Source organism: Polistes dominula, unplaced genomic scaffold (genome assembly GCF_049000335.1).
Source record: "Polistes dominula isolate Pdom_NZ unplaced genomic scaffold, Pdom_raw_medaka contig_33, whole genome shotgun sequence".
Lineage (NCBI taxonomy): Eukaryota > Metazoa > Arthropoda > Insecta > Hymenoptera > Vespidae > Polistes > Polistes dominula.
In genome coordinates, this window is record NW_028300998.1 from 1,464,083 (window position 1) to 1,478,408 (window position 14,326).

The 14,326-nt window shown below is 35.0% G+C and overlaps 1 protein-coding gene across 1 annotated transcript in view; it reads right to left on the reverse strand.

The window, feature by feature from the left end:
• The window catches only part of LOC107064606 (Tie-like receptor tyrosine kinase), a 135,599-nt gene extending 124,983 nt beyond the window's left edge, over nucleotides 1-10,616 (reverse strand). The window contains 2 exon segments of the mRNA XM_015317468.2: nucleotides 8,611-10,124; nucleotides 10,420-10,616. Of these exon segments, the coding sequence (XP_015172954.2) occupies nucleotides 8,611-8,761 (151 nt within the window). The 5' untranslated portion in view covers nucleotides 8,762-10,124; nucleotides 10,420-10,616.
• Between the last annotated feature and the right edge of the window lie 3,710 nt (nucleotides 10,617-14,326).

Consider the following 14,326-nt stretch of genomic DNA (forward strand, 5'->3'; position numbering starts at 1 on the left):
ATACCGACGTTTTTACGTAGCCAATTAATCAACGAGACATTTTTAACGAGTATAAATAATAACACAAAAAATATTGAATCGTGATCTAACGCGTGCGCGTGAGAAAGCTTAATGGAATTGCCTCTGACACAAATTAAGCGACCCCTAAATCTCGCATAATGGGACACGTTAGATTTATGGTTATTTTAACGCCACCCACGAGACGTTAGCGTGACAGCCGAGACGGTAAAACTTTCATAAATTCGTAATATCTACGAACCGCAGTTCCAATGTCTTATGCGTGCTTGAAACGAGCAGGCTCGGTTGCTGCTTCCAGTTGTACGAGAACGCAATTACTTTTACATAAAAAGCCGGTTTAGTCGGGCGCGTTTAAGGGAGCACGTTAAAGGTGCGAACACCGACGTCGTTTTGAACGCCGATAAAAGTGCCGTCGTTTTATGTGCTTTGAAAAAGGTCTAACTCGTACGCCGGGTATCATCCAGAAAACTTTCGAGGTGCCTCCTCGTAAACGAGTCTTGCTTTTTTTTTTCACCTTACGAGACAAAGAAATCTGTATACGCGATGAGGCTTGAAAGAATTTCTCGTCTATTTTCTTCTACAACAAGAGGAACAAACAAACAAAAAGAACAAATTTGTTCACAGTTTACAAAACACCACCTGACGATAATCGGTAGTCAAACAGTCATGAAAGGACGCCTTTGGTAACGTACGAACAACTAGACATTGTACTTTTCTTAGAAAACGCATTGACGAACTTCGTCCTCTTTGATCGCTTTAACATAAATCATGTTAAGCGACTTTACGATGACTTTTCTTTCCCAAAGTGTCAGAATGTAGAAATAACTTGCGATGACTGAAGTACTCTAACTTCTACCTACGTATAATATTATTATGACAGGTAAGAATTGATGGTAGACATAAAATTGTCAATTTTCACGCTAAATCGAGGATGATCATTTGTAACAAATAATCGATTGATAATTGCAATCATGACGGAAGTTGAATCATCGAAAAGAATTCTATTATTAAAAGATTGTAGATGATTATACAACTGTTTTTATTGTCATATTACATTCGTAAGCAATTTATTCGCGATTAGCTTATAAATGGATAAAAATATGATAGGAGGAATGATTAATAACTAGCTTTCGATAGGATAATGTAAAAAAAAGTTGTGATGCTTGATCGCACAAGAAAGGTTGTGCGAGTCATGGAAGTCACCTGCTTTAGGTTAGTAGGACGGTAAGCCCTGTTTTGATAAAAAAGCGATTAGTTAAATTCGTTCCACGTTCGAACGTGATCACCTAACAACGTTCATGTAACAAAGTTTGCTATGTCATCGTGCGTGACTCTGTACCTCCTTAAATCGAGTATTTGACGTGGATAAAAAGGATAATAAAATGAAAATATAATAAAAATCCAAAGTACCTGTTCTCTAGTTCGGTGTATAAAAAACTTGTAGTAAAATGATCAAAACGATGAAATGTCAACGGTATTATTTTTATACAAGGTGTAAATTCATTTTGCTATATTCGTTGAAAATAATTAGACACTTGGACAACTTTTTTATATTCGTTGAAAAAAAAAAACCTCGACATGCTTTGATTTTAATAAAAAAAAAATCATAAAAGATACGAACAAAGGACAAATGGATAATTGCTGATCGTTTCTCGAAAAAGAAAAACATTTGGATTACCCCACGCATAAAAATAAACATACACACACGTTTCACGCAATACGCGAATGACGAAACTAACGCAGATCGTTGAAGTTTCAGAAAAACATTGCTATCTTACGGAATAAACATTTTGATTCTTCGAACGTGCCACTGACAAGTAACTTCAAGTTTCACAAGCGGTTTAAAAAAAAAAGTCATTTGCTAAATTATTACTCACAAACAGAGTCAAATTAGGTCATAATAATACGAGTATAAGACGAAAAATGAATCTGCCTACCTAATGGACAAAAAAAGAATTCTATATCTGAAATAATTTCTCAGCGGGAGAAGTTTTATTTTAGTACGTATGCATGACGATGGGGTTTGAAAACTCATGCCAAGGTATTTCTGTTTGAACACCTTGCGAAATCATCGCGTATGCGACGTAGTGCGATGTGCGAAGATTAGCGGTCGTCACTTTTTCTCCACCTTTTTCATCTTCTTCTTCCTTTTCTTCGACGTCATCTTCTTCTTCTTCTTCTTCTTCTTCTTCTTCTTCGGATTCAAGAAAATGGATAATACTTTCTATTTACCAGCAGTGCTGTGCACACCTACATGCTCACCTGCTCACTGCGAAGGAAACGTCATTTACCGACATCCTAATTACAAGTTTGCTGTGCACACTGTACGTTACAATCGTTACGGTTTACGATTATTACATGTACAACCATGGTGTATCTACATGAATACTCATATATATATACACATATGTATGTAATATATAAATATTACATATGATGAATTACTTTTTCCATAAAACAAAATATTTTTTAACGATAGAATCTATAAGGGAATCTATAAAAGATTTTGCACATTGTCAATATAAAACGATTTAAAAATATAATAAATCTACGAAGGATGTAGTTAGTTCATAGACGAATCTATAAACTAGAGAAAAAAAGCAAGTCAATGAAAAAATCATTGATTAATAATTATGTCTTATTCGTAGATTCTTCCATTGATTAGTTTCATCGTAAATACGCATACAAATCATTTAATAAAAGATTGTACTATTCATATTAATATAAAAAGAAAAATATCATTTCGAGTTAAATATTAATCGACACAATAATATAAAGTAGAATAGTCATTGAAAATATTTCTAATTAAAAAAATACACATCACTGTGTTTATTTGAAAAGATTCTCAATTGAGTATGCATAATAGTGCAACGATCAGTTTAGATGAGATGATATTTTTGTCTTTCATCTATTCGCGATCCCGTCTAAAAGATATAATCGAACGAGCAAGACGAAGGATCTACGACGCCGTAGAACTGGATTTCTTTCTACGATCTCTCAGCAACCGGTCGCAAGAAGGAAAGTCGAAGGTAAATTGAAAATGGTAACGAGCAAGCACATCGGCAAAGAGCGAATCCCCCCCATCGTACTCGTCGTTGTTCCTCATGAAACAGGTGCAAAAACGTTAGGCGACGAGTTAAGCATTGAAAGATAGGGGAGCAAAAAATTAAAAGAGAACAAGAATGAAAGATAGAGAAAAAGAGAAACGGAAAGATAGAAAGAAAAAAAAGAAGAAAAAAAAGAAGGCCAGATTCGATTTCAAGTTCGAGTTCGAGTTCGATCGCTCTCTCTCTCGCGCGCGAATTCTGAGAAAGCAAACGCGGTGTGCAAGTGATTTTTCACTCGTGTATATACCCGCATGGAAACCTGTTTAGAGTCTAGGTAGGTATGTGTAGCATATACTCGCCTTGATACGAGATACTCGACTAACTCTCCAGGAAAATTGCCGATCAACGCACGTATTTCTTCGAGGAAGCAATGCAGAAGAAGAAGAAGAAGAAGAAGAAGAAGTAAAAAGAGGAGGAAGAGAGTAAAGAGGTGAAAGAAGAAGAAGAAGAAGAAGAAGAAGAAGAACCAGCACGACGTCTCGTCCTTCTTTTCCTCATTTTCTTTCTTCCTTTGACAACTACGAAGAGACAACCACAACTGCCGCCGACGACAACGACGACGACGACGACGACGACGACGAGACAACGAATAAGACCCATCGGAGTTCTTCGCGTTCCCTTAGATTTTTCTTTACTCGTACGATACGTTTTATCGAACGAAGCCGATAGAAGCTATCCTTGAAGAGCAGATCATCTCCTTAAGAAGGGGGGTCAAAAATAGAGCAAGTATCGTGAGACTCGTTAACTAAGATTCCTTCGGATTATTTCAATAAAATCCCTTTTTTTTCACTCTATATAATATTATCAATAACGTCTACTTATAATATATATATATATAGAAAAGATAATTATATTTTTGTTTTCTTTATTTTTAAGTACCCTGTTTATCCCTCACATTTATTTTTCTTACAAAACAAAAATCTTACGAATAAGAGCACTGAAAGGTATATTAGCTTAAGTCGAGAAATAAGGCATTCGCAAGATCTCGAGAACGGACCAATCATTTTCTTCGTTCCTTTTCTTTGCAACAAGTCTCGGATGCCGTAATCATCGTTACTCCTACCATTTCCTTCTAACCCTCCTACCCAATTGAGCACATTTTACCGAGAATGTATACATATATCTTGAACGATGGAATGTAACGAGAGAGAGAGAGAGAAAAGGTATGAAGAAGAAGGAAAGGATCTCTTCGCGGTGGAGACTTTAATGCCTCGTATCTCGAGAAGGAGATCCAATGCGAGACCGAGGGAATAAAGACAGGCGCTTACGGTCGATACCATCGCGCGAATTCGAGGCGCACGCTGCCGACCTGCACCGTCGACCTGCGTTACCAGCCGCTCGCGAGGTACTTTCTGCGATCGTCCGCTATTATTCTTAAACGGATCCACTATACTGATGTGAGTGGGGAACAGAAAGGAGGGAATAAGGGGGATAAAAAGAAAGAGGTTGAAAGGGGAGGGGGGAGACTAATGACGGACAGCAACGTGAATCTCGTTATCGAGAATCGTTGGCTTGAAGAAACTCCTACGTTTTCTCCATAATCGATTTGCTTGAATCTTTTAACCAAACATACCCCTACTTACAACAATCTCGAATAAGTTTAAGGAAATACCGTATGTATACTCTTATACGTATTATTTCGCAAATGTAGAATAATAGAGAGGGTAGTATTATAAAAAAACAAAAAGAAAAAGACAGAAAAATTACTTAAAGATAAAACGAAGTTGTCTTCATATAGGAAAAAGGAAAAATAAAGTTTGAACATAAGTAAAGAGATTTGATTTTATAGTAAGTAACTTATGATCGCTATAAAGTCGAATCACTGCTACAAACGAACACGAACACGATGAAAGGAAGCAAGGATGGAAAAATGGAATAAAACAAGTCGATACCATCTCCCGAGCCTTAATGACCTAAACGATATCCTATCCCTTGGCATGTAGACCTTTGCGTATGTGTGGACATGCAAACTGTAGCTAAGGTGCAGGAAGATTCTGTAAATACTGATCGCGTTAGAAGGACAGGTTGCATGAATTTGTAGTACTGGTAACGTCAAGGACGACTTAACGTGGCACGCAAGAGAACGAACAGGGTCCAATGCTGATCCTTCCTTCGTTCGGTCGTAATGACGGATAATGACATACGGTGCAAGTGACCGGGTATAAATTTGCTTTATATCCTGCGGAAAGAAGAAGGTACAAGATACCTTCTTCATACTACTTTGAAACTCAGCAACCAGACGAATGATGGTCCGTATCTGTTTACCGAAGAGCAACGTCCAACCTGCGTTCCACCTGCACGATCTAAAGTAGTGATTTGAATTTTTACGATGTATTCCTACCTACTTATTTCTTGTTTGTTCTTTTTCTTTACTACTTTTTTTATATTATATATATATATTTTTTTTTGTTTAAGTTAAGTTATTTATTATTTTTGTAGAAAATTATATATACCAAATTAGATAGATATATGATTCTATTTATAGTTAAGATTTGAATCGAAGTTATTTCATTCATTTCATACGTTTCACTTTGAACGAGTATACGCAACGATGCGGCCGAGTTAATCTTAATTAAATCTCCTTCAATTATCTAACATGGCACATACATTAATCTAAGGAGCTACTTCGATAGTATCAAAGACACAAGACCTTCCTTGCTTTTGGATTAGGACATATGTGACCGTACATGGATACGATAGTATAAAGATAAAGGATATCACGCTTACCAGATCTTACCAACTGATAGTGTTATCGAAAAGCACAAAGTAGTTGAATATTTTATTACTTGATTTTTATTCTTCTTTCAGGTATAGGATAATATGAATTTGTAAAAAATATTAGAGTTAACTAAGAGAAGCAGAATAACGTTAACTTCAAAGCTTCGTAAAAACGTGCTTGAAGAGAAAAGAAAATAATAATTGTATGGGATCGTTTAAAACGATACTTCGTTGAAGAAGCGTGAGCGAAAATAAAGAGAAGGAATATATCCATGGTTGAAAGCGGCAAAGGATGATATGGTGCACTCTCTCAAGTGCACCAAATTGGGCTCGCGTGATTCATTAGAAGTCACGTTACATGTCGTAAATAACATTGGCTAATAATAAATTTCTAATCGTTAACTAAAGGCTCAAAGCGGTGAATTCTCGTAAAATAATCTTAAAAAGTCATAAGCTTTGAACGCGCGAAGATACATATATATATTATACAAATAAACATGTATATAGATATATATAGTTATACATTTATAAAAATATATACGTAGGTTACTTTTCTTCCATTTCTTTCTCTTTCATCGTCCGAGCACGTACCAAGGCAACGAGCTTGGAAAAAAGATTTCACGTTTGTACCTAGAACGTTCTATTGCGCTCCTCCTTTCTGCATGCATATGCATTAGCTACATCGTACTCTCTCGCACCTCGTAAACTAAACGTTGGAATAGCTGCGTGGAAACTGGCATTAGTTCGAGAAGTCGTGTCTAGGGAGTGAAAAGCCTCTTTGCGTGACAGATTTATCCGGTTACACGAACAACTTATAATGAAAATATAAAGGAGAGAAAGGTTCTCTCACATGAATTCACTCACATACGAATATACAAATAAGATAACATTTGAGATTGTATTTTACGTGTAGATACGATTTAATGAGATATAAATACTGATTTTCTTATAATATCTTCTCTTTTTCATAATGCACCATAATATTTTACATACTTTATTGAACAATCATAGGAACAAAATTCAATTGAAAATTCACCTGCTTGGTTTATCGTAATCAAGTGCCAATAGAAAGTGCGAGCACGCGAACAATTTGCGACAACAGTTAGACGAGGGGTCTTTCAGAATCGCATCAAGTTGGCGCGCGTCCTCTTCGTCGACGTCGAAGAAACGTGCTTCCGCCTTTCTAAGTGTATGCAAATTAAGTGATTCTATTAAAGGCAATCGATGCATAGTCTAATCACGAGCAATGGAACGCGATCCAACATTTTTTTTTGTTTTTTTTTTTTTTATTTCTATCTTGGGAATAGTTAAGCCTTTTTTTTTTGTCTTCATTTAAAAGATAACAATTTAAAGCTTTGCATGGTCGATAAAATACAAAGTAAATGAGATAGTCTAAGGAAGGAGTAGATCGTCCAAGCAAATCTTATGGCATACAATAACAACACACATACAGTAACAACATAAATAATGCATGAAGAAAATTTCATCCGCTTAACCTGCTCGACATCGGTGTCTCCTTTCCGAACCATCTTTCACTCCTATGAAGGATAAAAGACCCAAAGTGCGAGAAGAGTTAACAAGAGTTCGTTGATCTTTCTCGATCAGATACAAATAGTCGAGTCATCCTATCGCTTGTTCATTATTTTTTCACTTAGGTATCCACCCATGTAATAACATAATGGTAAAAATACGACAACGACAACGACAACACGACAACTTTTTAAAAAGAATTAATGTCGATCACGAAAAATCACCATGACTAGCTAGACACGAAACTCGTTAAAATTCGACGAAATCGCTAAGTAAGATAGCAAAGATCGTAAAGTAGCTTCGTAAAGGCGCAAGGACTTCTTCATGCGATCGCACTTTCACGAAGGCGTTGGAGTAAAGGTCGTTCATCGTAGGCATAGCAAACAGAAAGAAAGAAAGAAAGAGAGAGAAAGACAGAGAAAGAGAAAAAGAGAGAACAACAAAGTTCTCGGCATTTAGCATCGTTACAACGATTCTGACGTTGCGATTGTCGTATGATTATCGCGAGAATGAAAGAAAGAGATAGAATTATCTATTCGTTCTTCTCTCTCGAGTACATAAACCAGCACGGATTACTAAACTACGGTCGATCCTGGTGTTAATTAATCGCGTAATTATATTCCATAATTGCGTTGGTACGTCGTCCTCTCGTTCTTCATGTTCTCTCGTAAGAACCAACGCGCAGCAGCTGTTTATAATACATAGATTTAACTTTCGCCTAAATATTTCTCACGTTTAAAGGGAAACCTTTTCTTACCTAGGAGGGATATTGCATTTGTGCGTTTTATTACACAACTAATGTCTTATTTTTTCTAAAAGGATAGGAAATAATCATTTGCAATACGATAATTCGTTGATTTTTTCTTTCTCTGTTTTGTTGTTTTGTCAGCAATGATTTCCTATTCAAACCTTCCAAAATTAGAGATGATGAAGTTAACTCATAATTATACTTGGAAATTGACCATTTGGTTATTTTGGGTGCTTATTTTTATTGATGATGTACATACATATATATATATATATATACTTTAAATTTCTATTGTTAAAATAATAGCGTAATAAAACGCAAATTGTTACTTGTTACTAGAATTAGTAACAAGACGTTTGCCCTTTTGATAAATTAATTTTCCCCACTAAAAAAAAAAAAAATTGAATGCTTCATATGTTATGTAAATATGATAATACGATAAATGAAATTTTCAAAATGATAATTGCAAAAAAAAAAAATTAGACTAACCTCTATCGACGCGAAGATGAACATAGCTCTCGGTGGTTATTAGAAAATCCTCGTATTCCAATGTCGATCCATCCTTGGCGTAGATCAGTTCAAATATAAAAATTGTCAATAGAAATAGTACCTTCATTATCGATAAACGTTTCGCTGTCATTTTTGTTTACTTTTATTGAAAAGAAAAAGAAAAAGAAAAATTAATGTGAAAATTTGTTCTATCTCTCTCGCTCTTCCTCTTTCCGCGCGCTCACTTCCGAAGGGCCGGTAAAAGGAACGTCCAAATTGCGTCACATCTTTATCGTGCGGCTACTCGCGGGCCCTTACGTTTTATATACTTGATGATCGACGCGTACGCTGAATGGAAGGGCGGGAAGGGTAGAGATCACGCGCGGGAATTTTGAACTCGCGACTAACCTCACCGATTATTCGCATGGACTAAAGACGAATGAATATATATATATATATTTTCAAATGTCGATTATTATTAAAAAATATTGAAATATTTTCTAATCGTTACAGTTGCAATGTTTGTCTATTATCATATTTCGTATTCCTTTTCATCTTTTCCAAAAGAATAATAGTTCGTAAATCGTATTCATGTAAAGGGTGAGTGTCTCAATGAGCTTTGGGAATAAGGATATTTTCTTAGGATATTTCGTTTTTTATTGTTACACCACTATTATGTGTGTGTGTGTGTCTCACTCGCGTGCGATCCGACAACGGTACTCGACAGCACGTTCGCCGTTGGCACCTGTTTTCTTTGAAAGAAGTGTGTGCCTGCCAGCCGAGTCCATGCTGCACTGCTAAGTCGATCGTCAGGTGTTTCAAGCTGGCGCCGCACGATCACCGTGCCATCTTTCGACCTCTCGCTGTACGACTATAGATCACTCTCCCTCCCCGCCTTTCCGATCGAGCTTTTCATTCACGCAACCCCCCACCCACTACACTACGTGGAGACACGTGCGCGATTATAAAGCTAATGTAATTTCTCTTTTTTATGATAATGTATACATCTAAATTAAATGCATTCTATTTATTTCAATTAAAAAAAAATATATTTTATTTATTTAATAAACTAATTACGTTTCACTTAAAGTCATTAATCCTTTGATATCCAATGACGTTTGGGAGACGTCATTTTTGTTTCATATTTTACTTTAATGTTGACTTAATTATTGTTTATATTATATATCAACCGAATTAGATGATATTTACTAATGTATTATATATACAGTTATTTAAAAACCATCCTAGTACAGTATAATCTCACTAATCCGGCACTTCAATAGATCGATACATCCAATAATCCGGCACCCCCACCCGCTCTACCGTCAAAGCTCAAAACTTATCACTTTTTTTCTTTATAATCCAGTAATCCGAACATTCCAATAATCCGGCACCCTCTGATTTTTAATAGTGCCGGATTAATAAGATTGTACTGTACTTACATTAGAACTATTTCACTCTGAAAAAATAAAATGTAAATGAAATTTCAACGATTTTGAGGTAAACCATGGTACCTGTAAATAAATAAAAATTATTAAAAAAAAAAAAAAAAAAAAACATTATAAAGTAATTAGTTTCTACAGATGAAATGGATAGAAGAAAGCAAGAAAAGAAATAAAAATATTATATTAGTTAGAAAGTTAAAAGAAACTAAATATCAATTATAATGTTTATGGTAAGCGATCTTTAGCTGGATTTCATTTGCCATAAAATGTATATAACATATAAATATAATAAACATTATATGAAAAGTAATATACAATTGTCCGGCATGATTGAGCACTGGAAGAACTTTAAATAAAAACTCACGGTTTAAGAAGTTCTGCGATGGCTCCAAAACACTCCTACTTCGCAGCAAGAATTGTAGTCTGACGATGAGAGACGATACATGATCAGCTATTGAAAAAGATCCATCGAAGATCCACCAAAAATCTATTGAATATCAATCAAAGATCCATCGAAGAATTCATCCAACATCATTGAAGGGAATAGAATCCATGGTTATATCTGTAAAATAAAATAGAACAGAACGATAAGTTATCTGAAAATACAATATAATGCTTAAACAAATATGTTTTAGACGTGAGTTTATCTTCTTCAACTTCATTCACTTTGTACTTTTGTTCATTAATTTTGGTCTATCATAAAATTGGATGATTTTCGAACTTTTTTTTACAAATAATATGGTTATACGGTTAGAAGTACATTTGAGTAATTTTATCGTTTGAATATAAGTATAATTTAATATTGGTGATGCCAAAATCTAAAATGTCAAGAAGCCCCTTTGTTGAGGTATGTCGGTCAATATGTGAGTCGTCCTGTTGACAGAACTGTTAACCATCTACAATTTATTTGTTAAGATAACACATAGATGAGATATAATAAGAAGAAAATAAAAAGATAGAACTAGAGAAAGAAGAAGAAGAAGAAGAAAAGGATAGATGGAAAAAAGCCGTTGGTACAGGAAGCGATGAGTTTCGAGTACTTACGCTCGAGCAACGGACCGTGCTTCGAAAGGCCCGTTACGAGACACAAAAGCATTGGCGTAGTCGTGGCATGAAAGTCTTATTGCGAATTAAATCAACACAAGACGAGATTTTGTATTGACGCCTTTGACCAATGCCGGTGCAACTTCTTGTCGGTATTCCGAAGGATTGTGAATTATGCCGAACTTAAAAATTATCGACACACCGATGACGGAGAATAATGTTCATCGACCGGTATAACGCTCACCATCCTCCTTTCTACCTCTCTCTCTCTCTCTCTTCTTAACTCAATATCTTTGACTTCTCGCGGTTTTTCACCCCAATGAGGAAATGAACGGCCAGTGTACTTGTCACGAACCAATCTCATTGTCAATCATGATTAGAATGAAATTGTTATTCTTTCAGAGATTCATTATCAATCATGATATGAAATAATATAAACACGAGGAAGATAATAAGATTATGTCAAATTTAACGAAATAAAAAAAAAACTTATAAATAATACGAATATTATTATCATGGTTAGTATCAGTTGTAACACGTTTTATGCAAAACAAGTGTTAATACGTTTTTCGTATATCATTTGCAAAGTATATCTTTGACGTATCACGATATAAAATATTATTATCACATATTATATAAAATATAATAAAAATAAATGATGATTTTCTTTTATCGAAAATTTATTCTATTGCAGTTAAATCAAAAAAAAAAATATCTCGCATAAAATGTATTAAAAATATTCGCAAAATGTGCCTTTAATAAGTTGAACTTTCGCTAATTTTAAAACCGACCGGCCATCCATCCGTCGTCAAAGAATATACTTTCTGTAGTAAGATTTTCACAGAAACAGTAAGATCGTTGTAGATTACCAAGAAATATCCTGCCGCTAATGAGAAAACAAGGCGACTCGTTGTTTATATTTCTCACGTACTAGTAATCTCGAAGCCTTTGTTGCTTTCAGTACCTAACGTTCAAATTGTATACTCATTTCTTGACTATGCCAGATGAAAAATTGAGATCATCCTTTTTTTTTTTTTAGCGTGGAATAGGTTAAACTAGGTAAGTCGTAAATAAGATTTCTTTAAAAATCACTAATACTTTCGTAAACTGAAAATTCTTATTTACGTATCATACACTTCGAATATCTACGATAACAGAAGAAAACCTTAATTTAGGTACACCCCAACGTACAAAATTTACTTGCGAGAATTCTATGCTTCTTTACAAGAATCTTTTATTTCATTTTTGTTTTCCCTTTTCGAGGTCCAAGAGAGAGAGAGAGAAAGAGACATATTCAAACGAAATCCGGTTCTACTGGTTCGAAGTTAGATTCGAAGGTGAAGCTTAGTTAGTCGTAGCCGAGCGAGAAATCGACACTTTTACCGATTACTCCACTGCGTTACATCGTTCTCCAACGATGAGCAAACTTATTATATGTAAAACGAAGAGACGAACGAACAGATAAAATCACATAGGTACGATTAGTTCACAACATTAATACAAGAAAACTCGGGTCTCTTAATTAAAAAAAACACCTTGATGCTTTATAAATAACACTATTAGCAGATTTGTTTATTTCAAATGAAAATAAATATTTATAAACGACATTATATTCAAATGGATCACCGAAAAATTGCAAGATTAAAATTCATTTGAAAAATAATTGTATTCTTTTAACTGTTATTCTTTTTCTCTCTCTCTCTCTCTCTCTCTCTCTCTCATCGCAAATATTCACGAATAAATGAAGGGACATTAGCGGCTCTCTCATATTACAGGGTACTGGATATTCTCCAGAGGACCAAATTTATGACTTCAAATTGGTTGCAAAATATGCCATAACTCTTTTCAGATTTACGAGCCCGTACCTCGTTCCAACGAAACGTTGACGATATGAACTACGAGTAGGTAACTGCCCTTAAGCTCTTACAATATTCACTATATGTATATATCGGTATATGTTGCTCGTTCCTCGAAAGACTGAGTTCGATGTCATATGAAGGTATAAAAAAAAAGGATGCACGCGGTAACGATCTGCTTCTTAGGATGATTTTTATTAGCACTAACACGCTCGTCTCGAAGGATACGTTGTAGCTGGGTATTACGAAAGAAAGAAATAAAGAAAACAAAAAAGTATATATATATATATATATATATATATATATATAAAAGACAGGACGAGCCTAAATATTCATACACGATGCATCATGCGCGATATATCGGTTCGTTCACAGTACACGTCGCTTCTCTCTTGGGTTCTCGCCGAATCGAAAGTCTGAGGAAGTGGGGAGTGGGAGGGAATGAAGGCACACTGTTAAAGATACCTACAAGACGTTCACGTGCAAAGGGTTCGATTAAAAATCGAGCTCGACGGAGGATCAGAGAGGTGGAATAAATTTTCCTTAGGCTCCTCGTTAATTAGCATCCTTCGTGTTTTCGATTCAGAATCGAAGTGTTACCGAGAGAGGCAAATGGACCCTTTCTTCTGTAGTAACGATCCTAACTTTTACACATAAGACCAGTTATGTTTCTCCCGTAGACCCTTCTTTGTTTCCGATTAATTAGAATAGCTGCTAAAGCGTTCATAGACATCGAAAGATTTCCGTGTTAGAAAAAAAAAATCAGAAGAAAGGAAAGGCGAACAGGGGCGAGATACATTTCCTGTACATGCGCCATTAATTAGCATTCTCTATTGTAAGTATGTACGTATATATGTGCATACATAGATAAGTAGGAGTCTACATTCACTATACAACAACAATCTACGACACTTGTGATTCTTTTGATTTCTCTCTCTCTCTCTCTCTCTCACACACACACACACACTCTCTTTGAAATACATACAAAAGAGAATATCAAAGAACACAAAGAATAAATATACCATATTGACGTTATAAACACTCTATTTTTCTTCAATATAAAATTCTCTTATTTAATCTAATTATCCGAGCTACTCTTGTCACAAATTAATTCCAATAATCGGAGTATTTATTAAATCATTCTCATCTTGTCCACTGTCCTCCCTCTGTTTAAAATTCATAAACGTAAAAATACAAGAAAGTATACACAAAATTTGTATATTATAATAAACGTTGTGTAGCGCTATTTTTATCCCTTTAATATAAAACTCTTTCTTAATCTAATTATCCAAGTCATTCTTGTCTCAAATTAATTCCAATAATCGGAGTATTAAATCCTTTTCTCTCTCTCTCTCTCTCTCTCTCTCTCTC